At 39.4% G+C, this 23,229-nt stretch overlaps 1 protein-coding gene across 2 annotated transcripts in view; it reads right to left on the reverse strand.

The window, feature by feature from the left end:
* Positions 1–1,597: 1,597 nt before the first annotated feature.
* LOC140497130 (kinesin-like protein KIF19) overlaps positions 1,598–23,229 on the reverse strand; it is an 87,722-nt gene continuing 66,090 nt past the window's right edge. For both annotated transcript variants that reach the window (XM_072597711.1, XM_072597710.1), the window contains exons 15-20: positions 18,148–18,284; positions 15,991–16,099; positions 14,146–14,568; positions 5,780–5,933; positions 3,444–3,551; positions 1,598–2,897 (exon numbers count right to left, since the gene is read on the reverse strand). In XM_072597711.1, coding sequence (XP_072453812.1) covers positions 2,800–2,897; positions 3,444–3,551; positions 5,780–5,933; positions 14,146–14,568; positions 15,991–16,099; positions 18,148–18,284 — 1,029 coding nt within the window. In that variant the 3' untranslated portion in view covers positions 1,598–2,799. The remainder of the gene's footprint in view (positions 2,898–3,443; positions 3,552–5,779; positions 5,934–14,145; positions 14,569–15,990; positions 16,100–18,147; positions 18,285–23,229) is intronic.

The raw sequence follows: 23,229 nt of genomic DNA on the forward strand, positions 1-23,229 counted from the left end.
GAAAATGTGCAAGTTAGTTCTCTTGTCATTTCAAAGGGACCACACAGGACACAGTCTCCCCACCACCGATGATAAAAGAAAAGCTGTTAAGTACAACGCAAAGAGTGCTAGACTTGGCATCATCAGGTCATAGAACTAGGGGGAAGAAGGGACCCGAGATATTATCCAGTCCAACCCCCTCATTTTACAATGGAAACTGATCCAGTGAAGTGACTTGCCCAGAGTCACACAGGCAGTAGGTGTCTGAGGCAGGATTTGAATCCAGGTCCTTCTAACCCCAGGTCTAGTGCCTTATCAGCGATGCCATACAAAAACTTGTTCAGTCATTTCAGTTGTGTCTGGCTCTTCATGACCCCATTTAGGGTTTTCTTGGCAAAGATGCTGGAGTGGTTTGCCATTTTCTTCTCCAGTTCATTTTACAGATAATAAAACTGAAGCCAACAGAGTTAAGTGACTTGGCCAAGGTTACAAAGCTAATAAGTGTCTGAGGCCAGATTTGAACTCAGGAAGTTGAGTCTCCCTGACTCCAGGCCTGGCTGCTCTATCCATTGTGCCATTTAGCTGTGGAGTGGAAGTCACCTCCCAGCCTTGCACTTATTACCCACCTGAGCTCCGTCAAATCTCCACTTTTCTGGGCTTCAGCATTTTCACATGTGAAATAAAGGAGGCTTGAGTAGATGACCTCTAAGGTCCCTTCTAATTTTAAATCTATGATCCTGTGAAATACCCCAGAGCTCACTCCCTCTCTCTCTGTGAATTCAATAGGCATAGGTCCATGCTTGTTCACTGATGTAAGGCTAAAGAAAATGGTACTGCTGAAGAGTATGAAGCCTCTGAAAGCCTTGTCCCTGAAAATGTTCTGTACTCTTTCTATAGCGGTGATATATTTGGAAAGCTTGCAGCAAACAGGTTGTCTTTAGTTTTCCACAAAGGCCAAGAGAGGCCAGAACTGAATAGCCAAAGGCTGCTTTGGGACATCTAGATTTTGCCAGGCTATGGATACAGGATTGAATTTGGAGCCAAGAAAACTTGAGTTCAAATCCTTCCTCAGACACTTACTAGTTGTGTGACTGAACAAGTCACTTAACATCTCTCAATTTGTTTCCAAATATGAAAAATGGGGATAGCAATAGCACCTACCTCCTGGGGTTGTTGTAAAGATCAAAGGAGATATGTGTAATGGGGAGGGGAGGTATTGTGTGCTATGGTTATGTGTTTTGCCCATGTATACCATGTGTGTCCACATGGGGCTGTCTACATGTGCTGCTTACAGCTTGAGTTTAAGTCTTTAGTCCTCTGAACCAATCAAATCTCCAAGATTATCAACACCTTTAAGGAAAAACTAGCCCAATTTGAATAGTGGCATAGGTCTTTACACAGAAGTTTATCCCATGGTAAAATAAGATTCTTCTTAGAACCCAGAGCCCAATTTCTGGTTTGCTTTGTTCATGAAGAAAACTGAAGTACCGAGATGTAAAATGATTATACAAGGTCAACTATAACAAGTTAGTGGTAGAACTAGGACAGAAAGATCACAGCTTCATTGACAAAAGATAAAAGGGTAGAAGAAAGGTGATAATGAGGAAACGAGAGGTGATTTTCAGTGAAAACAACTGATGATTTATTTACAGCTGGTATTACAATGCACAAAAGCCTACAGTCATCTCCCTCCCCTGTATTCATTTACAAAATATGTGTATCATTGAAAGTTTTGCAGTTAGAAAGAAAAATGTATTTATCAGCCAGACTTGGCATGGTGCAAATTGCTCTCTAAAGCTTCATCCAGAGCTCTGATGTGCCTTTATGTTTAAAAGTATCAGGTCTCTGGCCAAGTCATTTTTGTTTGTTTCCTATGAGAAAAGGTAATTCCCTATACCAAGGAGAGAGGGCTTCCATATCCCTAAAGTGGGAAACTTCATTGCCTCCTTCTCCTTCCTAGAAGGAAAGTTCTTGGGGGCTCAGGGTCATACATGGTAAGAGAGGTGAGGGTACTATCATTCAGAGATTGGGGAAAATCCCTCTGTGAGGGCTCCCCTTGATTCCCTTTCCCCTTGGAAAGTCTTTGTGTGAAGGGGAAAGGGGAAGGGAAGTAGTTACTGTAAGAGAAGAGAATCACAGCTTGAGAGCTAGAAAGGACCTTAGAGGTCATCCTGTCCAACACCTTCATTTTACAGATAAGGAAACCAAGACACAGAAGAGGTAAAGTGATTTGTTCAGGGTCACACAGCTAGTAAATTTTTGAGTCAGGATTCAAACCCAGGTCTTCTTGATTCTGAGTCCAACTTTCTATGTACTACATTAAATGAAAATATAGAAGGAGGGGGATAAGTGGGATGGGGAGAAAAAAGAGAAATATTGTGACTAAGTAATGGACCTATTCCCACTCAGGTACCTAGAAACTAGAAGTGCCTTGGTCTCTTCTTCCCACCTGCTGACATCATGGCAGGGTGGGGTGCCCGCTACAATATGGGGTCGATTGACCAGACTCTACAGACAACTCTGAATATTGCTGTTTGGAAGCCTGGGAAAAACTCTACTAAAGCATCAAGAATTATATCTTTTCTTCCAAAATCTGTGGATGGATAATCACCCTTTTGGTCTTAATGGGCAAAGAAAAGTGATTTTTGTTTTTTGTTTTTTCTGATTGTGGATAGGAGGGGCAGAAGTGAAAACTTGATGGAACTTCCAATTTTTTCTTCCTCCTCCCTCCTTTCCCCAAATTCACTTATGCAAGAAAAGAGAAGCTTTGTTTATACCAGTTTCTCCTTGTCGCTGCCATCCTTCTTTAGCATGGGCCATTTATTTTGGTCTCCCCTGTTTCTTTGCGCTGTCTCCCAGTTGCTTTCGGGCAATGCCAGTTATGATGTTATGATGACTGGTGCTACTATCTGCAGAACCTGGATTTGGGGAAAGAAGTTTTGTTCTTTCTCAAATTCTACCTCATTCTTTCTTCACAACTCTCCCTGCAGCTGGCAGAATACCACAGCTGAATAACCAAAATAATGTACTAAGTCCTTACCTAGGATGGTGTCTGGCACATAGTAGGACCTTATTAAATGCTCGTTGAATTGTATGCTGGCTACTGAGGCCCAAGATCAGAGTCGTAAGGCAATCAACAAGCCTTGCCACTGCTGTGCTCAGTAACCACAGTCACATCAGCCAAATTCCCATCTCCAAACCTTGTTGCCTTTTCTTATAATCTATGTCATTCTTATAATATATATCATTATATATATTATGTATACACACATACATATGTCATTCTTATATGTCAGAAAAAGTTGTTATCCCTCCAAATGTAAGATGTTTTCATGACTGGAAGGAAAACCCTTTGTGGGACATGAAATGCTTTAGAAATCATCCACCCATCACCACCTTCTCCCATTATAGTGGACCAGTCTGAAACTATAATAGGAAAGAAAGAAAAGGAAAAAAGCACTGACCTTTGACCTCTCTGGGGAAGGCTGGTCCTCGGGTCTGTCCTGGATTGCACTGCCAGATGGCACTGGGAAAAGTGAAGCTAATTTCAGGTACCTGTAGTGTGTTTTCATCTTAACATTAAAAACACAAGAGATTTTCATTTTTTACATTTAAAAATAAAATAAGTAAATAAAATTAAAATTAAAATATAAGTGAATACAGGAGATAGTATTGAGCAAGGCATGAGTCAAAGCAAAGGTTGCAAGTTTGCCATGTTCTTCTTTCGTATCTTGCCCTTGATGTGGTTCTGTAGTAAACTAAAACCCGCCCAATCTCTGTTTCGATATTTCTCTTTCTTCCCTTTTTAGTTTGTGTTTCTCTCTCTTCTCATTCCACACCCTTTGAAACTTCCTTTTTAACCTGAGAATATTTTCCCTCTCTTACCCAGGACCACTCATGGGTCCCACTGAACTACTGATCAGCTCCAGATCTGACCTGCTCTGTTTCCAGCTGAAGCTAGTTCAATCTACCTTAGGCAGCCTAAGAAGTGCTCCGTTGCTGGGGTTTATTATATTGGTACAGGACTGGGTTCAGACACCTTTATCAGCTTTAGCCCTCAGTAGCTAAAGTGATCCACCAATCTCAGCCTCCCTCAGCAGCAGACATTACAAAGCATTGACCACCACTCCCAACTTCCTCATTTCCCATTTCACGTAATCTTAAGTTTAGAGCTGGAAGGGATATTTAGAGACCATTAAGTCCAGCCTTAACATTTAACAGATGAGAAAACTGAGACAGAGAGGTCAAGTGACTTGTCTAGGATCACACAGCATATAAGATTCTGAGGCAGGATTTGAATCCAGGCCTTTCTGACTCCAAGTCCAACATTCTATCCACTACTCCAAGCTTCCTACTCCAAACATGAATTTTTCTTGCTTTGTTTTTCTTTCTTCTTTTGCTCAATATTAAATTGAAAAAATCTTAAAATTTATTATTGACATAAAATACTCATTGAAAAAATTGAATTGTAAAATAAGGTGAGTTTAGCCTTTATGTGTTTTCCTTACAAGAAAAAAAAGTAAATTAAGTGAAAACAAAATGTAGTGTAGTGCTAATGGCTTGTACTGACACAGTATTTTTTGCTTACAACACATCTTCCAATGCTGTACCTATTTTATAGATAAGAGAACTGAGGATAAAACAGATTAAGTGACTTGCCCCAGATCCCACATCTAGTAAGTATCAGAGCAGAGATGCAAGCCCCAGTCTTAAGATTACAAATCCAGTCCTCTTTCCCTTATTCCACAATAACATTCCAAAAAGCATGAAGTCAAGAGTCCTGGGAATGATTCCCAGTTCTGCTGCTAAATCACTGTGTCACCTTCTATAAGTTACATCACTCTTCTGTTCTCAGTTTTCTCAATTATAAAAGGAGATTGGACTTAATGATCCCTAGGGTCCCTTTCTGCTCAAAAAATCCTTTGATTCTAATTTTTTGGGTTTTTTTACTTCTCTGTGATTCATAATAGGAAAAAGAACTTCTTTTCCCTAGTCCCGTCTCCCCCTACTCAGACTAGGAAGTGTCTATTACTTTTATGGAAGTCAATTCATTCAGCAGAATAAACTTTCTTCTAATAACAACTAGGGAGTTAGCATTATGGAAAGCTGTCCCATAATTTAGCAAAGATGATGAAGACAATGAAGATTGTGGCAACTATGTCCCATTGTTGTCCTGATTTCTGGAGGGGCCAACTGTCTACATAAATGGGAGCAAATGGAGAAGAGGTAACCGATGACTTCCCAAAGTGATGTATACAGGGGAATGAATTAAGAGCAATTCAGTTTGCTCAAGTTATGAAACAGTGATCACATTGTTACTACAGTACTTAATAGCTAGTGATCCCAATGTGAAAGGTTTTAGGTCCCATGACCCACCCCCTGAGGATATCAAGAAACACTCAAGAAACACTGTTAGCTTATGACATTACGGTTCGGAGCAAAGGACTGTTTTGGGCATCAAGTGGCACAAATCTAGTTCTGAGAAAAGAGATACCCATTACTCTCCTCCAGACCCAGTCTGTCATCTCACTCCTGCAAGAAAATGTAAACGTATTCTTTTTTAAAGGACAGAAATATGCACCCTCAGGCTTGTTTCAAAAAAAGAAATGCTTGTACTCAGAAGTTTCTATTTTAGGTAGTAATTCTCCTGGAGTCCTATGACACCCAAAGTTCCAGTTAAAATTGATCTATGTATAATAACCCTGCAGGGACTTCTATTCTCCCTAGGTGTTATGAAGAAACCTTCAATTTGTAGCTAACGTTCATCACAGAATTAAAAACCACCTTTCTAATACTATACCTGTATGGTGACTGGTAGGGAACTTGGTCTTGGTGGTCACAGGAACTGCAGGGAACAGCGTCTTAGTGGCCTTAGAATGTTGCATGGGGTGACTTTGGGGTGACTGATTTTCAGAAGGGCGGTCTATCAGGGGAATGGGGAGCTTCTCAGATCCCTAAATGAAAGAAGAAAGAAAGAAGAAAACACAACAAAGGATCTGAACAACTCATGAAGACATAGCATAGTAGAGTAGGAAGAAGACTACATCTGGAATCACAAGGGCTAGATTCAAGGCTATTTATTGCTTTTTTAACCTTGGGCAGATAATTCCCCTTTTTTGGTCTCAACGTTCTCCTAAAAAAGTTAGTGGTAGGTGGTGGGAGTAGGGAGGGGTTGGCCTAAGTAATCTCTAAGGTCCCTTCTAGATGTGTTCTATGATCCTTTGGTGAAGTCCTTCAATAGTTAAGTAGTCCCAAACTCAAATCATATTGAAAGATATTTTTCTGCTTTCCAGATGGTTCTGTCTCATTTACCCTTTGACTTAGTCCTCCTCGCAAAGGAACAATTTTCAAGTGAACAAGTCATACCAGCAAGCATTTATTAAGCACCTACCATTTACCAGGCATTGTGCTAAGCTCTGGGGACACAAAGAAAGGCAAACCCATGGTCTCTACCCTCAGAGAGCTCACAACGGAATAGGGGAGGCAACACACAAAAAGTACGGATAAATTAGATATACGCAAGATAAATTCGAGATCACAGAGGGAAAGCATGAACATTAAGGGGAATGGAAAAGACTTCTTAAAGAGGGTAAGATTCTAGCTGAGATTTAAAGAAAGCCAGGGAAGCCAGGAGGAGGAGATGAGGAAGGAGAACATTCCAGGCATGGGAGACAGCCAGTGAAAATACCCGGTCAGGAGATGGAGTGTTTGTTGTTTGAGTTACAGCAAGGAGGCCAACATCACTAGATTTCAGAGTATGTTGAGGGGAGTAAGATATAAGAAAACTGGAATGGTAGGAAGGACCTGGTTGTGAAAGACTCTGAAAAGTCAAAACAGAAAGCCAGAGGACTATATATTTGATCCTCTAAGCTAACAATGGTCTCTGTCTTTGGCATCAGTCCTAGAAAATGGCTCTTGAAATTTGGAAAACAACCAACCCATTAATCTCTTTGTACAGTGAGTATTTTTAAATCTGCTATTTTTTATACTCAGCTGTCCACACTCAGCAATTTGGCTTAGTGGTGGACAAGACTGGCAATGGAGCCTTCCAGAATGTGGGTCATTTGTTAATGCAACAAATATTTCCTTAGCTCCTACATATATAAGGCATTGATGTAGGCTCTCTAAGAGATACCAAAATAAGTAAGAACTGGCCCGTGATTTGGAGAGCCTTACAATCTAGTAGGGAAAGAAGATAGGTAAACAAATCGCCATAAAACCATAAAAATACCATATGAGACATTCAGAAAATGAGTAAGTACCGTGAGAGTACATAGAGGTAACAGTACATAGCTACTATGAGAATTCCTAAAAGGGACAGATCATTTCCAGTGGAGGTGATTGTGGAACTTCAAAGAAGAGGGAGAATTTCACAGGATCATTGGATTAGAGATTTAGATCTGGAAGTGATTTTCCTTACATGCTGATCTGACCCTATCATTCCCCTCCTCAACTGTGGCTTCCTGTTGCCTCTAAGATTAAAAACAAAAGACTTAAAAACTCTTCTGTTGAGCTTTTAAACCCTTCCATAACCTGACCCCAATTTATCTTTGCAGCCTCATTAGGATGATAGAACACATCTAGCAGGGACCTTAGAGATTACTTAGGCCAACCCCTCCCTACTCCCACCACCTACCACTAACTTTTTTAGGAGAACGTTGAGACCAAAAAAGGGGAATTATCTGCCCAAGGTTAAAAAAGCAACCAACCATGTTGTGTGACTGAACTGCCCAAACTAATCTCCCTGCTTCTCACAAAGGTCACATGTCCTATCTCTGTTTAAGCCTTTGCACCCATGTCTGGAATGCACTCTACCCCACCTCCAACTCAGAACACTCTCTTCCTAAAACGTGCAGTTTAAGAACTATCTTTTAAACAAAACCTTTCCTAAGCCTCCTGACTGCTAGTATCTTCCTTCCCAAGCTACCTATATTTAACTATTGTGTATTTGTTTTCTTCATGTTTACTCCGTGTACTCATGTGTCAAGGATTTTTGATTTTGTAGGACCTCTCTCCACAAATGCATTTCACAACCTTCTAACCTGTCTATAAGTTTTTGTCTTAAAGAACTGTGTTAGCTTCAAAGAAGCTAAGTAATTTACTCATAGATGAACAACTAGTAAATGTCAGAGGGGGCATTTGAATACAGGTCTTTCTGACTCCTGTCCAGCACTATTCACCAAATCAGACCAATTTTACTATATGTGTAATGCTGACTCAAAGGGCCAAAGGTATAGGTCTCTCTCCTCATTAGTGGAAATCCATGCCCAGTAGCTTTATGAGGAGCAGTAGGGCAGAGTTAGCAAGATCTGAGAGAGAGGAGACATCTCTTTAGTCTTTGGGATTCTTGAATCTCTTTGTGCTTGTCTTCTGACTTCTAGCTTCAAATAAGAAGATGGACAATGACAACTTCACTTCAGGTCAATGAAAAGGGAAAAAAAAGACACTGGAAAGAAACCGAGATGTAGAACTTTGACCATGTCCCCACTTCCACCTTGCTACACTAGAGACTTTGCAGAACTTTCTTTTTTTATCATCACACCATTTAATTTATACCCACTCCCTCTATCTATGTATATTCCTTTTAAATATTATAATAAATATACAGTTCTCAAGAATAACAATCATCTTCCCTTATAAGGATGTAAACAGTTTGCCCATATTGAATAACAAGGGTTTTTTTCCATGTTTAACTTTTTATGTTTCTCTTGAGACTTGTATTTGAAGATCAAAGCCTTTTCATCAGGAAGGTCTGGAAATCCCTTATTTCATTGAATGTCCATCTCCTTGCCTGAAATATTATGCTCAATTTTGCTCAGTTTTGGTAATTGATCCTTGGTTATAGTCCCAGCTCCTTTGCCTTATGGAATATCATATTCGGATCCCTCTGATCTTTTAAGGTAGAAGCTTCAAGGTCCTGTGTGGTCCTGACTGTAGCTCCTCAATATCTGAATTGTTTCTTTCTGGCTGCCCACAGTATTTTCTCTTTCACTTGATAGTTCTGGAATTTTACAAAAATATTCCTTGGTGTTTTCAGTTTGGGATTTCTTTCAGGAGGTGATCGATGGCTTCTTTCGATGACTATTTTGCCCTCTGGATCTAGGTAGGACCTCAGGGCAGTTTTCCTTGATGATAGGAGAACTTTCTCTTGGGTGAGATTTAGGACTCTTTTTTGGTTGAGTTACCTCACTCCCAATGGGAGAGCTCTTTTACTCTGTATTGTCTCTTAATATTCTCCTGGGTATGCTTTCCCTGATTTGTTGTGCTGTAGATTTGGATAAATGTATTTCTTTGTTATTTGCTATGTATGTTAACTGTTAATATTGGTGGGAAGAGAGTCAAGCCTTAAATGTAAAGCTTGTGGTCTTCCTTTCTCCATTACAGACCAGCAAACGATTTAACTTGAACCTAAAACTTACCTCCCTTAGATTATGTGTGTATGCGAATATACAAATGTGTGTATATACACATGTGTATTTTAATAGTATTTATTTTAAAAATATTATATTTTTCTAACTACATGTACAGATAAATTTTAACATTCATTTTTTAAAAATTTTGTGTTGCAAAATTTCTCCCTCTCTCCTTCACCTCCACCCCCCAAGAGGAAAACTATTTGACTTATATTGTAATCATATGAAACATATTTCCAAATTTAAACTAACCATGTCTAAGAGAACAGATAGATCAAATTCTAGACTGGTACTCCTTTTCTCTGAGGAGAGCTGAGCTACTGACATCTGGCCCCCAACTTCCTGCTTCCCTTCCTGACAGAAATAAAAGTCTCCTTTGGAAAAGGGTTGGGGGAAGAGATGTATCTATTCTAGCCTTCCTTTAACATCTCTGGCCTCTCACACATGACACTCCATGCTCTATGTTGGAGCACACACTCATTACACATGAACTAATTAGGATGGGTGACTGTGAGAGTGGTTGTAAAGGAAAATTCTGAAGGATTTAGAGTTGAGAGACAGGGAGATGTGAGTTGAAAATATCCAAGTTTTTGTGTTTTATTGATTGGGAGAACAAGAACACCACTGATAGAAATAGAGGAGTCTAGTTATGGGGAGGAGCACTAATGATGACTTTGGTTTGGGAAACATTGATTTTGAGAAGACAAAACCTCCAGTTGGAGATAGACAAAGGTATAGTTGAAAAAGGAAAATTGGAGCCCAGAAGAAAGATCAGTCCTGGAAGTACAGATCTGGGAGTTACATATATAGAAACATGGTTGAAACCTTGGGAGAGGATGAGATATCTGAAGGAAAGAGTATACATAGATAAGAGCAGCCCCAAGTGAATAGAACCTTAGGGAAGACCCATCTTTTGGGGCTGGAAGAACGAAAAGACCAGAAAAGGAGACTTTGGATTTTGTTTACTGTATTAGGGAGAAAGGAATTTACCTTTTTCTATTTGGGGGCAGTTGCGTAGTGCAGTGTATAGAGCACTGGACCTGGAGTCAGTAATAACTAGGTTCATATTTGGCCCCAGACACTAGCGGTGTGACCCTGGGAAAGTCACTTCACCCTGTTTGTTCAGTTTCCTTATCTATTAAATGAGCTGGAGAAAGAAATGATAAACCACTCCATTATCTTTGCCAAGAAAACCCCAAATAGGGTCATGAAGAATTGAAAACAACTGAAACAAGTGGTTGTGAGTAGAATTTGGCAATAATAAAAAAATTAAAAACCTCAGGCTAACATTTAAGACATCTACAAAAGACCCTAGCCTTTCAGGTACAAAAATCAGGTACCATGTCAGTTTCTGCAACCTTACTAAATAATCTCTCTGATCCATCTATTTAATTTCCTCAGTTTCTCTTCCTGGCTAATCTCTGGGGCACCATCTTTTCTTCCTAAGGGAAAAAATAAAGAACTCACACAATGTTCAGCCCTAAACATCTATGATCCTAGGTATTTCTTTTTTCTCCCTGGTTGGTCTAGTCACTCTATTCCATCAATATGAATGTATTAAGTTCCTATTATGTGCCCAATCCTGGTCTGGGTGCTGGGGATGCATAAACAAAAATGAAACTATCCCTGCCCCAAAGGAGGCTACATTTTGTTAGCATGAAAATGCTAGCATTTTCAAGTCTTTTTCTGACTCTTGCAGTACAAATGAATCTCATTTATAGAATTTTTATGGGACTTCTGGAATTATTACATCATATCCAAGTTCATTATAATGTATATGGTCAGGACTTGGCTTCTCTTCTTTATTCAAGCTTTCTAACCCAATTTTCTAACCCCACAGTTCTAATGGGGTCATAGTTATAGAATAGAAGCTAGAGCATAGACCCTGAAGTCACTTACAAGCAGTGACCATGGGCAAGTCATGCAACCTCTGTCTGCCTCAGATTCCTTAACTGTAAAAATGAGGATAATAATAGAACCTACTTCCCTGAATAGAATGAGTTAATATTTGTAAAGTGCTTGGCACATAGTAGGCATTTAATAAATGTTTGCTTTCTTCCTTCCTGCAGTAACAATGGAAGTCAATTGCTACAATTCACAAAACAATGTCTTGTTTGTCTTTGTAAGTTAAGTAAAATTGAAGTGGGGAGGGGGGGAATTTTGCAAAAGTAGATGCCTTGCAAATGCAGCACCTGCCTAGCTAGATACTGTTGTTAGTTAAGTTTATCCCTTTTCCTGTAACTGTATTCAAATGTTATATGATATATTCTTAATGACATTTAACATTTTAAAAATGCATTGGCTATTCCATAGTTGTTTTTTTTAAGTAAACAGTATGAAATGGAAATTCTTGGTTTTATATTAAATCCTCTTTTTATGCTGTGCTGTATACATGGAAATGTTCTCTTTTTTTGTCTTTAAGTTCAAAATAAATAAAAATTAAATTTTAAAAATACAATGTGTTGAAAATTAAAAATAAATTTATTTTCTAAGAATGCAGTTTCCCTATCTGTAAAGTGAAGGAGTCAAACTAGATCCTTTGTAAGAACCTTACCAGATCTAACAACCTATAAGTCTAATGGTCTATGATTTTTTTGACATTTTATATTTTGGAGTGAATAGACCTTCCTGTCTTATCATACTTAGTATCCAAGCTGTAAATCAATGACATTTCTATTGGCAGCTTGGTGTAGTATAAAAATGCTAGATTTGGAGTCCAGAAACTCATCTTCAGTTCCCATCTTTAATATGTCATTGAGGTGTGACCATAGGGAAAGTCATTGGACTTTCTTATCTCTGACTAAGGATAATAATGCCAGGACAAGATATGTAGATTTAAAGCTGAAAGAAAACTTAAAGAACATGTATTCCAAACTCCTCATTTTACGTGTGATACTGCCTTGGAGGTACGGAGAACCAGACTGGATCACAGATCATATCTATTCATGCCAGCCATAAACCTTATCTCGATATTTACACAGCCTCACATTTAAATCCTACCTACCTACAAGTGAGAAAACTGACATTTAGATTAAGTCATTTGTCCATGCATTCACACAATTATTCAGCAGCAGATCCAGATTTGAATCAAGGTTACTGGCTCCAAAATTCAGTGTTCCTTAAGAAGACATAAAACTTTCAAATCATCTCATACTGAGATTTACAAAATTTTACTCAGCACAAATCAGTTCTATCTTTTCAACAATGAGGCTCAAGTGAAAACATTCAGGGAGATTATGGTATCCATAATTCTTTTTCTTTTTAAAAATTTTAATATTTTCCCAGTTACATGTAAAAACAATTTTTAACACTTAACTTTTTAGTCCAAATAATCCATGTTTGTTGTTCAGTCACTTTTTAGTCGTATCTGTCTCTTCGTGTTCCCATTTGGGGTTTTCATGGCAAAGATACAGGCATGTTTTGCCACTTCCTTCTCCAGTTCATTTTATAGATGAGAAAACTGAGGCAAATAGGGTTAAGTGAGTTGCCCGGAGTTACACAGCTAAGTGTCTAAAGCCAGATTTGAACTCAGGAAGAGGAGTCTTCTTGACCCTAGACTGAGTGCCACCCAGTTGCCCCAGCCCATGGTATTATTCCCCAAAAGCATTTTGAAGAGCCATTTTGTGATTCATAAGTATTGCAGCTTTTTTTGGCAGTTCAAGGGATGCAAAATTGAGATGCATAGGGCTAAAAGGTGATGATGAATGATGGTTACATAGCTTTGGAAATGTCCCTTTAAACAGAAACAACTGAATTTTAAAGAGATGCCTTAAGTACTACCCCACTTCTCAGGCTTCCTGCTCACAAGTCATGAGCTTACAGCAGGATTACAACTGGATCACGTCCTGTTTATAAAACCTGTATTAACAGGAAATCCTTTCATTACCAAGGTTTGCTTTTTGTAAAAAAAAAAAAAATTGTGAAGCTTGAAAAACAAACAACAGATGAATGTTCAGTATAAAACTGATACCCTAAATGACCCTAAATGGGCAAGCTAGGTTGCACAGTAGATACTGCTCTAGGCCTGGAGTCAGGAAGACTCATTTTCCTGAGTTCAAATCTGGCCTCAGATATTTACTAACTTTGTGACCCTGGGCAAGTCACTTCATTCTGTTTGCCTCAGTTTCCTCATCTGTAAAATAAGCTGGAGAAGATACTCACTAGCTGGCAAATCACTAAACCTCTGTTTGCCTTAATCCCCTAGAGAAGGAAATGGCAAACTACTCTAGTATATCTGCCAAGAAAACCCCATACAGGGTCACAAAGAGTCAGACACAACTGAACAAATCAATAACCACATATAGCTATTAAATACAGGGTGTCCCATAAGTCTTAGTGCAATTTTGTTTTGTTTGTTCCTCCTAGAAGAAAAAAACTGAGCCCCAGAGAGGGTCAAGTGACTAGTCCAGGCTGATGGGTAGTAAACGGAAGAGGCACGATTTGAACTCAGTTCCTTAGACCCCAAGTTCAGCATGCTTTTTACAGTTCCTATGGCAGCCTCCCATTCTATCATGACCCACCTCTAGGTTTATTATGAAGAAGGTACTTTGTAAACCATAAAGTGCTGTAGAAATGGAAACCTGTAGGGTGAGCATAGAAAGATCAATGGCCTGGTAAGTAAAGACTTTAGGTTCTAGGCCCATTCTGTTCCCTCACTCTTTGGACCTCAGTTTCCTCCTCTGTAAAACAAGAACCTATACCTAAGGTTCATTCAAGTACTAAAAATCCAGCCATTCAGTGCTTGCTTACTTACCATTTGAGCATTTCTAACACAGGAGGGGGATCTCTTCTTCCTGGCTCTCCGCTCCAGTGAGCTGTTTCTCTGTCTTCCCCTCCTAGGACTAGAAGGCAATTGCCTCCTGTCAGCCTGGGCTTTCCTCTGAGACTCTGTCAGATCGGGAGTAAGATTGGGCTTCCAGTACTTTGGTTCTGATGCCCCCTCATCAAGGGAATGCATCATGGAGAGGCCACTTCCGCCTTCTGGGTCATGGGTCTTGGAGCGCCTGCTGGCCGCTATGAGAGAGATGCTCTTGGTACTCACTGATATTTCCTTCAAGGCCTCTGCACTCAGTGAAGCAGCAGGCACATCCTCACTCAATTTTTTCATGTTCAAATCCAGACTTGTGGGAGAACATAACTTGGAAACCATCTTTTTCATGCTGAAAGAATTGGGTTTCTGGAAAAAAATCACCACAGGAGAATTACCAAACAGCCCTGCATGGTTTTGACTGATAAGTAACTCTGGACAGATCACTCCCACCCCTGGGCAGACCCCAGTTTCCTTTCTGTAAAATGATGGAGTTGGACTAAATATCTTTCTAGCTCTAACTTATTACAAATCTGTGATTCTGGAATAAGAATCCTTGAGCTTTTCTGTATTCATGAACCCTCGGGCAGTCTGGTGAACCCATAGACCTCTTCACAGAAGAATGTTTTTAAATATATAAAATAAAACAAAAAAGATTACAAAGAAAACCAAAAATTAGTGAAAACAAAGATGTAATTTTTTTCCTTCTAAGTTCATGGACCCCCTTGAGGGTCTATAGACCTCAGGTTAAGAACTCCTGTTCTAGAAATTATAGGGATAAGGACTAGATTTCATTGGTATCAAAAAACCCCAGAGGAGGAAATTCCTCCTACCAATGTAGGTTGGCATCTTTTCTATTAGTCGTAGAAAATTGTCCAGAACACTGAGGTCAAGTGACTTGACCTCAAAGTCATATAGCCATTATATGTCAGTTGCGGGACCTGAACCTAGTTCCATCTTATTTAGACACTAACTCTCCATTCATTGTGTTTGTCTAATAGCTATTTTTTGTTGTTGAATTGTTTCAGTCATGTCCAACTCTCCATGGCCCCATGTGGGGTTTTCGTAGCAAAGATACTGAAATAGCAAAGCTATTTCTTTCTCCAGTGTGCTCCCATTTTACAGATGAGAAACTGAGGCAAATAAGGGTTAAGTAGCTCACTTAGGGTCACACAACTAGTAAGTGTCTGGTGCTGGATTTGAATTCAAATCTTCCTGACTTTAAGCTTTGTGTTTCACCCATGCCCCCCCTAGCTATTTCTCTGTGATCATTAGCCAAGTCAATTAACCTCTCTTGGATTCAGTTTCTTCACCTTTAAAATGAAAGGGCTGGGCTAGACAACCTCTAAGGTTCTCCCCAACTTGGAATCTATGATCCTATAAAAAAGTTTTATCCTTGGAAAAAATAATTTGAAAGATCAGCATCTTCCTCAAGCCTCTGAAATCACAAGAGCTCTCTACCCTGCCTCAGTCTATGACACTGTATTATTCTACTTGGCCACAACTCTCTGCCGGCTTGATGATATTCTGTTTCATGAGAAAATATTTCTTCATGATTAAATGAATTATTAAATATTAAAATATTACTTCATCTTTCCCTGGGACCACCAAATAGTCTCTCTTCCACATGCATTCCTGGCTGCAAATTGTCAAAAGGGCTGGTAAGAATCTCCTTTCAAAGAATGCTTCCTATTCCTATTCCACTGGCTCTAAATGTGACCCTGCCTATATTTTCAAGATCAGAGGGACCTGCCTGGAGGTTCATGAAGAGGCTGTGACAGATATACCAACCTCATGAACCGGAGGAGTTATCAGGAGGCGGAAGGAAGTCGGAGTGAGAAGAGAATCTCTCTTTCCTGGTTTTTTAGAGGGAGTCACTTTTGATGACTTGTAACCTTCGCTGGAAGCACAAAACATGGATAAGCAGAAGTCAAACTACATGTCCAGAGAGACACTTGTTGTCAAAGGAAAAGGGAGGGAGAAATAGATATCAGTCAACAAGCACTTATGGAGCACCTATTATGTACCACTAGCATTATGCTAGACCCAAGGCATACAAAGATAGAAGGAAATAGTCCCTGCCTTCAAGGAACTTACATTCTATCAAGGGAGACAACGTGTATATATACCTATATGTAACATACATACAAAATAATGGGGAGAGAGGCAAATAACGGCAAGTGAGGGAGAGTGAATCAGGGAAGGCTTTATGTAAAATGCTTAGCTTGAGCTAAGTTTTGAAGGAAAGTAGGCATTCCAAGAGACCGAGGTGAGAGAGAAGTGCATTCCCAGGAGGAAGCGGCTGGGGAGAGACAGCCGGTACAAAGTAATAGAAATAAGCAGCAGTGTCATCAATGAGATTGAGTATCAAAAAGGCCAGTTTAGCTGAAATGTATAATGTGGAAAAGGAAATGTTGTAAAACAATGAGGATTAGTAGGTTGGAACCAGGCTGTGAAGAGCTTTAAATGGAGAAACAGAGGACTAGATCCTAGAGGTAACGGAAGTTTCCTGGGTAGGGGGATCAACTTGTTCAGACTCATGTTTTAGGAAAATCACTTCGCACAGTTAGGAAACTATTACAATAGTCTAAGCAGACTCATCCATCTGGGATGACAAACATCGTCTGTAGAAAGAATTTAAAGATGGTAACTGAAGACCACTCTTGGCATTCAACAGTAAAATTGTTCATTAGCCTTACAGCACAAAACTCATGAATAGTGTGCAGTGAAATAATACATACAAAAGCACTTTGAAAACTGCAATAGCTAACCAAAAATACGATGTATAATTATTTTTATTTCTGCTCTGGTCCCATGCCAACATTTTCCTCTACATCATCTGTTCCCACTCTTGTTCAGTTATGTCTGACTCTTCATGACCTCATTTGGAGTTTTCTTGGCAAAGATCCTAGAGTGGTTTGCCATTTCCTTCTCCAGCTCATTTCACAGATGAGGAAACTGAGGCAAATAGGATTAAGTGACTTGCCCAAGGTCACATAGTTGGTAAGTGTCTAAAGCCAGATTTGAAAAATACAGCTTCCTGACTCCAGACCAGGCATTCTATCCACCTAGCTGACCCTGTTCCCACTGTACTCAATTTGAACATCTTTCCCTGGAAATTGATCCTGTTAGAGTAGATAGTGATGATATGGTGACCTCCTGAAGATATTAATATCCAGAAAGGCTTAGATCTGTCCAGGTCATTGACTGCTTTTGCTCTGTCTGGCCTGGGAACCAACGCTGTGAAATATTTCCAGAATCAGCAGCAGAAATAGTGCTTACTGCCCTCAGTTTGTCTTAGAATCTCTGCTTCCTGCCCCTAACCCTTTCCAGGATTTGCCCAGGGTACCATAATTCCCAGTAATGGTTCTGGCTATAACTGGGAGTCACATCTTTTACTGCTTTAAACATGATAATGTATTTTGGCTATTAGTTTATCTGTAGTCTAGTCTACTGGTGAGCCAATGATTCAGCCACTGTTCAAGATACCTTGCAGCTTAAAAAAAAACAAAACAGATAAGACTAAAGTAGGTACTTTGCTGACCCTTTAAATCAGGAATTATTCATCCTTTTTGTGTCATGAGCTCCTTTATGGACCCCTTCTTAGAACAGTATTTTTAAAGGCATAAAATATATAACATTAGAAAGGAAACCAATTATATTAAAGTTATTAAATATTTTTAAAAAGCAAGTTTATGGACCCCAGGTTGAGAACCCCTAGATAAAGAAGTTCTAGATAAAGAACTCAGAAACTGAATAGCTGTGAGATTGGTAGAAATAATGCAAGATTGGCATCTGTGAGTATAATTAACATTTCAAAGAAAAAATATTCTGGATTTAAGCGAAATCCCTTAATATTAAAAATAGAACCCAAGAACGGAATTATTCTTGGACTCTCCTCCGGGCTATGATCCTAGAAAAAGGAAATGATGGCAATCTTTCCATTACCTGTCTGGCTCTATAACGATAGGTGGAAGTTCAAATCTTGCTCCCCAAGGAAGGTCTTTCCTATTGTCAGGCTGGTCTCTGCTGGTATCCTCCTTATGCAGTTCCATCTGTTGAGCTATATTCAGGACGGAACCATCCTGGGACCACAAAGAAAGAGAGCTGGGTAAGATCAAGTGCGGACACAGCATGGAATAACTCCCTGGGGATCTTTTGGGGAAGTATTACTGGCCTAATGAAGCTCCTTTGGAAATCAAACTACTGAACAGCTCCCTCATTAAGGTTTCCAGCTTGTTTTCAGCTGAGTTTTGTCTGGCCGCTGAGGGAAAGAAGAGATACTAAGCAGAAGGGGTTAAATCAGTTGGGACTTACACAGATTATCCATTTCCCCAGCTTCTCCATTTTGCAAGTCATATAAGAAGGCACTTGCTTATGGAGTCCCCTTTGTTGAAGGAGGTTTTCTGAGTCTTGCCCCAAAAGCATGTCCTTGGGATCAGCAGCCTATTCAGCATATAACCCTATAATAGCCCAAATAGCCTTCCTGATTCACTAAATTTAGAGCCCTGAGAAAGCTCAAAATCCTTGAGTCATTCTGTCAGAAAAAGTCCAGAAGTAATGGCCCAAAGGCCACAAATGGGGAGTTTGAATATCAACTAGCTGACAATTCCCCAAGAGTCTTCCCTCCCCCCAGGAGCATGAATCAGCACCAATGCCCTTAACCCAATGCCTGCTCCTTCTTGACTTAGATAAGAAGCCTATAAAAATCTACCAGACTTGTCTGCTTTAGGTGACCTATATGTTCCCTTTAGAGACCCAGTAAGGTATACAATTCCACCTGGAATTGGCCTGTTTCCACCTTCCTCCCCAAAGAAAGGTGCCCTTCATGTTGTAAGGATGTACCTTCAATAAAGCTGACTTGCCTGATCTTATTGTGTTATTACATTCCTAATTTCCTAGTACTAGCCCTTGGTATGCTGAACCTTCCTGCTGTTTAGTTGTTTTTCAGTCATATCCAACTCCTCATGACTCCTTTTGGGGTTTTCTTGGCAGAGCTACTGGAGGGTTTGACATTTCCTTCTCCAGCTAAGGAAACTGAGGCAAAGGGGGTAAGTGTCTACACAGGGCTACTAGGTATCTGAGGTCATATTTGAATTCAAATTCTTGACTCCAGTACTTCCTGGCACTCTATCCACTGTGCCACCTAGCTAAGCCCTCTTAAGTCTTCATTAAGACTTACTCATCAACTCATCGCTTGGGAGTAGTCACTATCCATAGAAGTGACTGATATGCCTTAAATGAAATAAAAATTTTCTATTTGCCTCTATCAACATCACAGGATTATAAGATTAAGAGATGAAAAGAATATTAAGTGTCGTCCAATATCATGAAAATTCCATAGTGTAATGGATTTTAGAGTTGAATGGGTCCTGGAAAAGTCAACTGGTTCAACTCCCTCATTTTACAGACGAGGAAAATGAGACTCTGGGAGCAGAAGTCATTTGCCCAAGCTACATATGCAGAAAGCAGATTCAGACCCAGTTAGAGGGGTAGATAACAAGCAGAGCACGGAGGCTCTTTTTTAGCAAAATAAAATAAGGGTGGAAATAACAAAAAACACCTCCAATCTGGTTAAGATCATTGCCTGCCCTACCTTCTGAAGTAATTATTGACATATCTAAGGTGCAGTGCATAGAGTGCTGGACCTAGAGTCAGGAAGTTCTAAGTTCCAATTCTGTCCCTGACACTTACTAGCCATGTGACCCTGGGCAAGTCACTCAATTTCTATTTGCCTCAGTTTTCTCAACTGTAAAATGGGGATAATAAAAGTACCTACCTCCCACAGTTTTTGTGAGAACAAATGACAATATTTGTAAAGTACTTCGCACAGTGCCTAGCACACAGCTGTTAGTGCGGTGGTTTGTCCTTTGTTCTCAAAGAAGACCATGACATTAGGGAGGTGATGCTATGAAATGCACGTGAATTGGATTGAAGTGAAGCAGGGCTGTGCAAAGTCGTCAGCCTCGCTTTCTCCTCCAAAGTCATCTGGGTCCCATGGGAAGACATGGATCATAACAACAGCACTATATAAACACTTTTTCCCTCCATTCCCCTCCCTCCCTTCTCTAACTCCAAATTCAGGGATCTCTCCACACACTACAAGTTAAAACAAGAAATAAGTAGATGATTGCAATAAATCTAGGCTCCATTTGAGCTAAGAACAATCCAAAAAAGTGTAAAATTCATACTGAAAATCTGGTTTGTGTTAGTAGACACGAGTCACAGAAAGTAACAGCTCCTGTCACTGGGAGTCCTAAGCTATCATTAAAAGACATTCAATACGGAAGCATGTTCCAAACTTCCTCTTTAGTTCAACTAGATATGTTAAAATATAAATATTTCTCTACCCTAAAACCCCTTTCCAGACATCTCCTTAAAAGTGTAGGCAATAGGTAGAGAACAAAAGACATTTCTTAGGAAAATATTCATTTTTTCGTAAGTGAAATAAAAATTTTCTATAAACTACTGATATTCCCAAAGGGTGGAAATAACAAAGAATTCCTCCAGTCTGCTTAAGATCATTGCCTCCCTATCCCCCTTTCTGAAGTGAATGGGCTACTGACACATCTAGAGGCATTCTCTTCTTTCTCTGTCCCACTGTTCCAGGGGAACACTTAGGGGGAGCCATCAAAGAAGGACCTGAATAATGACTATTGTTCTGGAATATTGACCCCAAATTGTATTTTAACATGTTATGATCGTCTTTGTTCAAGATTCCTATAAATTTTACTCAAATTTTCTTGGCCAAACAACATATCTGTAAGCTTAGGGGGACAATGTCAATTTGTACATATTTCTCTAAGCTAGAAAATGATTGGATATTAGATTAATGTTAATTTATTTCTAGCAGGTTTGTGTCTAAAATAAATAATGCAGTATTAATAATTTTTCAACAGAAGTCATTAGTTTTCTGTACCAGCAAGACCAAAAATAAGTCTGTTAACTGTTGTCTTTTCCAAAAGCAAACTTTTCAGGGAAGTTCAGGAATTCCTCAATCCCAGTAGAGCACAAAGTCCTTGTGGCCCCAGGGCTTAAGGAGAAAGAAAACCACCTCAGAGGAAATAAGTTACCTGTTCTGTATGTTTGATATGATTTTATATGTATGACCTTAGCCCTCCCTCACTCAGAACAAAGTCAAGTGCAAGTCATGTCATCATTTCTCTGATGGCATGGTCTTCTTCGGACAATGAAGGACAAACACACACACACACACACACACACACACACACACACACACACACACACATGACCTATATCAGATTGCTTAGGGAGGGTGGAGGGAAGGAAAGGAGGGAGAAAAAAGTTTGGAAATCTAAATCTTATGAAAGTGAATGCTGAAATCTTTCTTTACATGTAATTGGAAAAAATAAAATACTATTATTTTTAAAAACTTGAGTTTTTTTTTAAGTTACCTATTTTGCCAAAATTTAGAAGCAAATCATTATTAGACAATTTACTGGGACAATTAAATTCTACTGTTATTCACAGAAGACCACAGTGGTCAGGTAAACTACTCTCCTCAAGGGAAATCTTATTCAGCCCAGGATATGAATTCCCTCTGATAGATCCCCAACAAGTGGTCATCAAGCTTTCACTTGAAAACTGCAACAAAGAGGAATCCATCCTCTCCTTAAATTGCCTAATCTACATCTTTTTTTTTTTCCAGGTTTGGAGTTAATCAGGGTTAAGTGACTTGCCCATGGTCATACAGCTAGTAAGTGTCTGAGGCTAGATTTGAACTCAGATCTTCCTGACTCCAGGGCTGGTGCTCTGTCCACTGTACCACCCACTTGCCCCTCCTAATCCCTTTTGAACAGCACTGTAAAGTTTTTCCTTATATCTCACCATAACCTGCCTCTCTACAACTTCCCTCCATCCTTTCTTTTTGCCCCTTAAAAGCAGGCACAAATTTTACTCCTCTCCCACTTAGACAACCCTTCAAAAATTTGAAGATAGATATCATGTTTCCCCCCACTCCCACCCCTAAATCTTCTCTTCAAGTTAAATAGTCTCCATTTTCCAGTGATCTTCATATGGTATGAGACTGATCCCAATCCTAGTTGTTCTTCTCTGGATATACTCCAACTTGCCAGTGTCTATCTGGAACTGAACACAGTGCTCTAAATGTGGACAAACCATTATCCCCTATGTTTTAGATTCTATGCCTCTCTTAAAGAGTACTAAAACTAAATCAGCCTTTTCAGCTGCTAAGTTGAATTGACTTTGTAGTCAACCAGTAGTTCACTAAAGTTCCCAGATCTGTTTTAGTTGAATGGTTATCTAGCCATGTTTGCCCCATCTTGAATTTGTGAATCTGATTTACTTAACCCAAGTGTAGGACTAAAGTTTATCTCTATTAAATTATATTATATTTTGTTTGACCTGTTGAGATTTTTTTGGAATCTGACTTTGTCATCCAGCTTTATAACTACCCTTCCTTGTTACGATGCTCCAGGAATCCAAGAATCTTCATGGTTTGATCCACCATTCTTATCTTGGTGCAATGGAAAGTCATCAAACTAGGAGTCAGAACACTACTGGTTGTACAACTCTGGGCAGTCACCTGACTTTCCTGAGGCTTAGTTTCCTGGTATGTTAAAATTATGAGGTTGGGCTACCTAATCCTCACAACCATATGTTATTAAATTGTAATGGCTCCTTACAACCATTAAAAAAGCAAAGAATCAACAATTCTATTCAACCTTATCAATGTACTAGATACTGTGAATGAAACAAAGAAATTTAAGACATATGGCACAGTCCTTGCCTGCAAGGTGTTAGCTGATGGTCAGCCGAGGTGAAGATCAATGGAAATACTTTAAAAATTTATAAAGGTTAAATAATAACTTAAGCTATGTCACTTAACAATATTTGTATAATCCATTATAAAGTGAGTGGTATGGTCTATAGGAGCTACAAATTGAGAGGAGGCAGATATCAATATTTCTTTCACAATATGGCCTCAATATATCTTTTAGATTTCTTTTATGGGCCAACCAAACTAGCCTGTTTTCTTTTTCTCACACT

This window comes from Notamacropus eugenii, chromosome 3, assembly GCF_028372415.1.
Source record: "Notamacropus eugenii isolate mMacEug1 chromosome 3, mMacEug1.pri_v2, whole genome shotgun sequence".
In the NCBI taxonomy this organism is placed as follows: Eukaryota; Metazoa; Chordata; class Mammalia; order Diprotodontia; family Macropodidae; genus Notamacropus; species Notamacropus eugenii.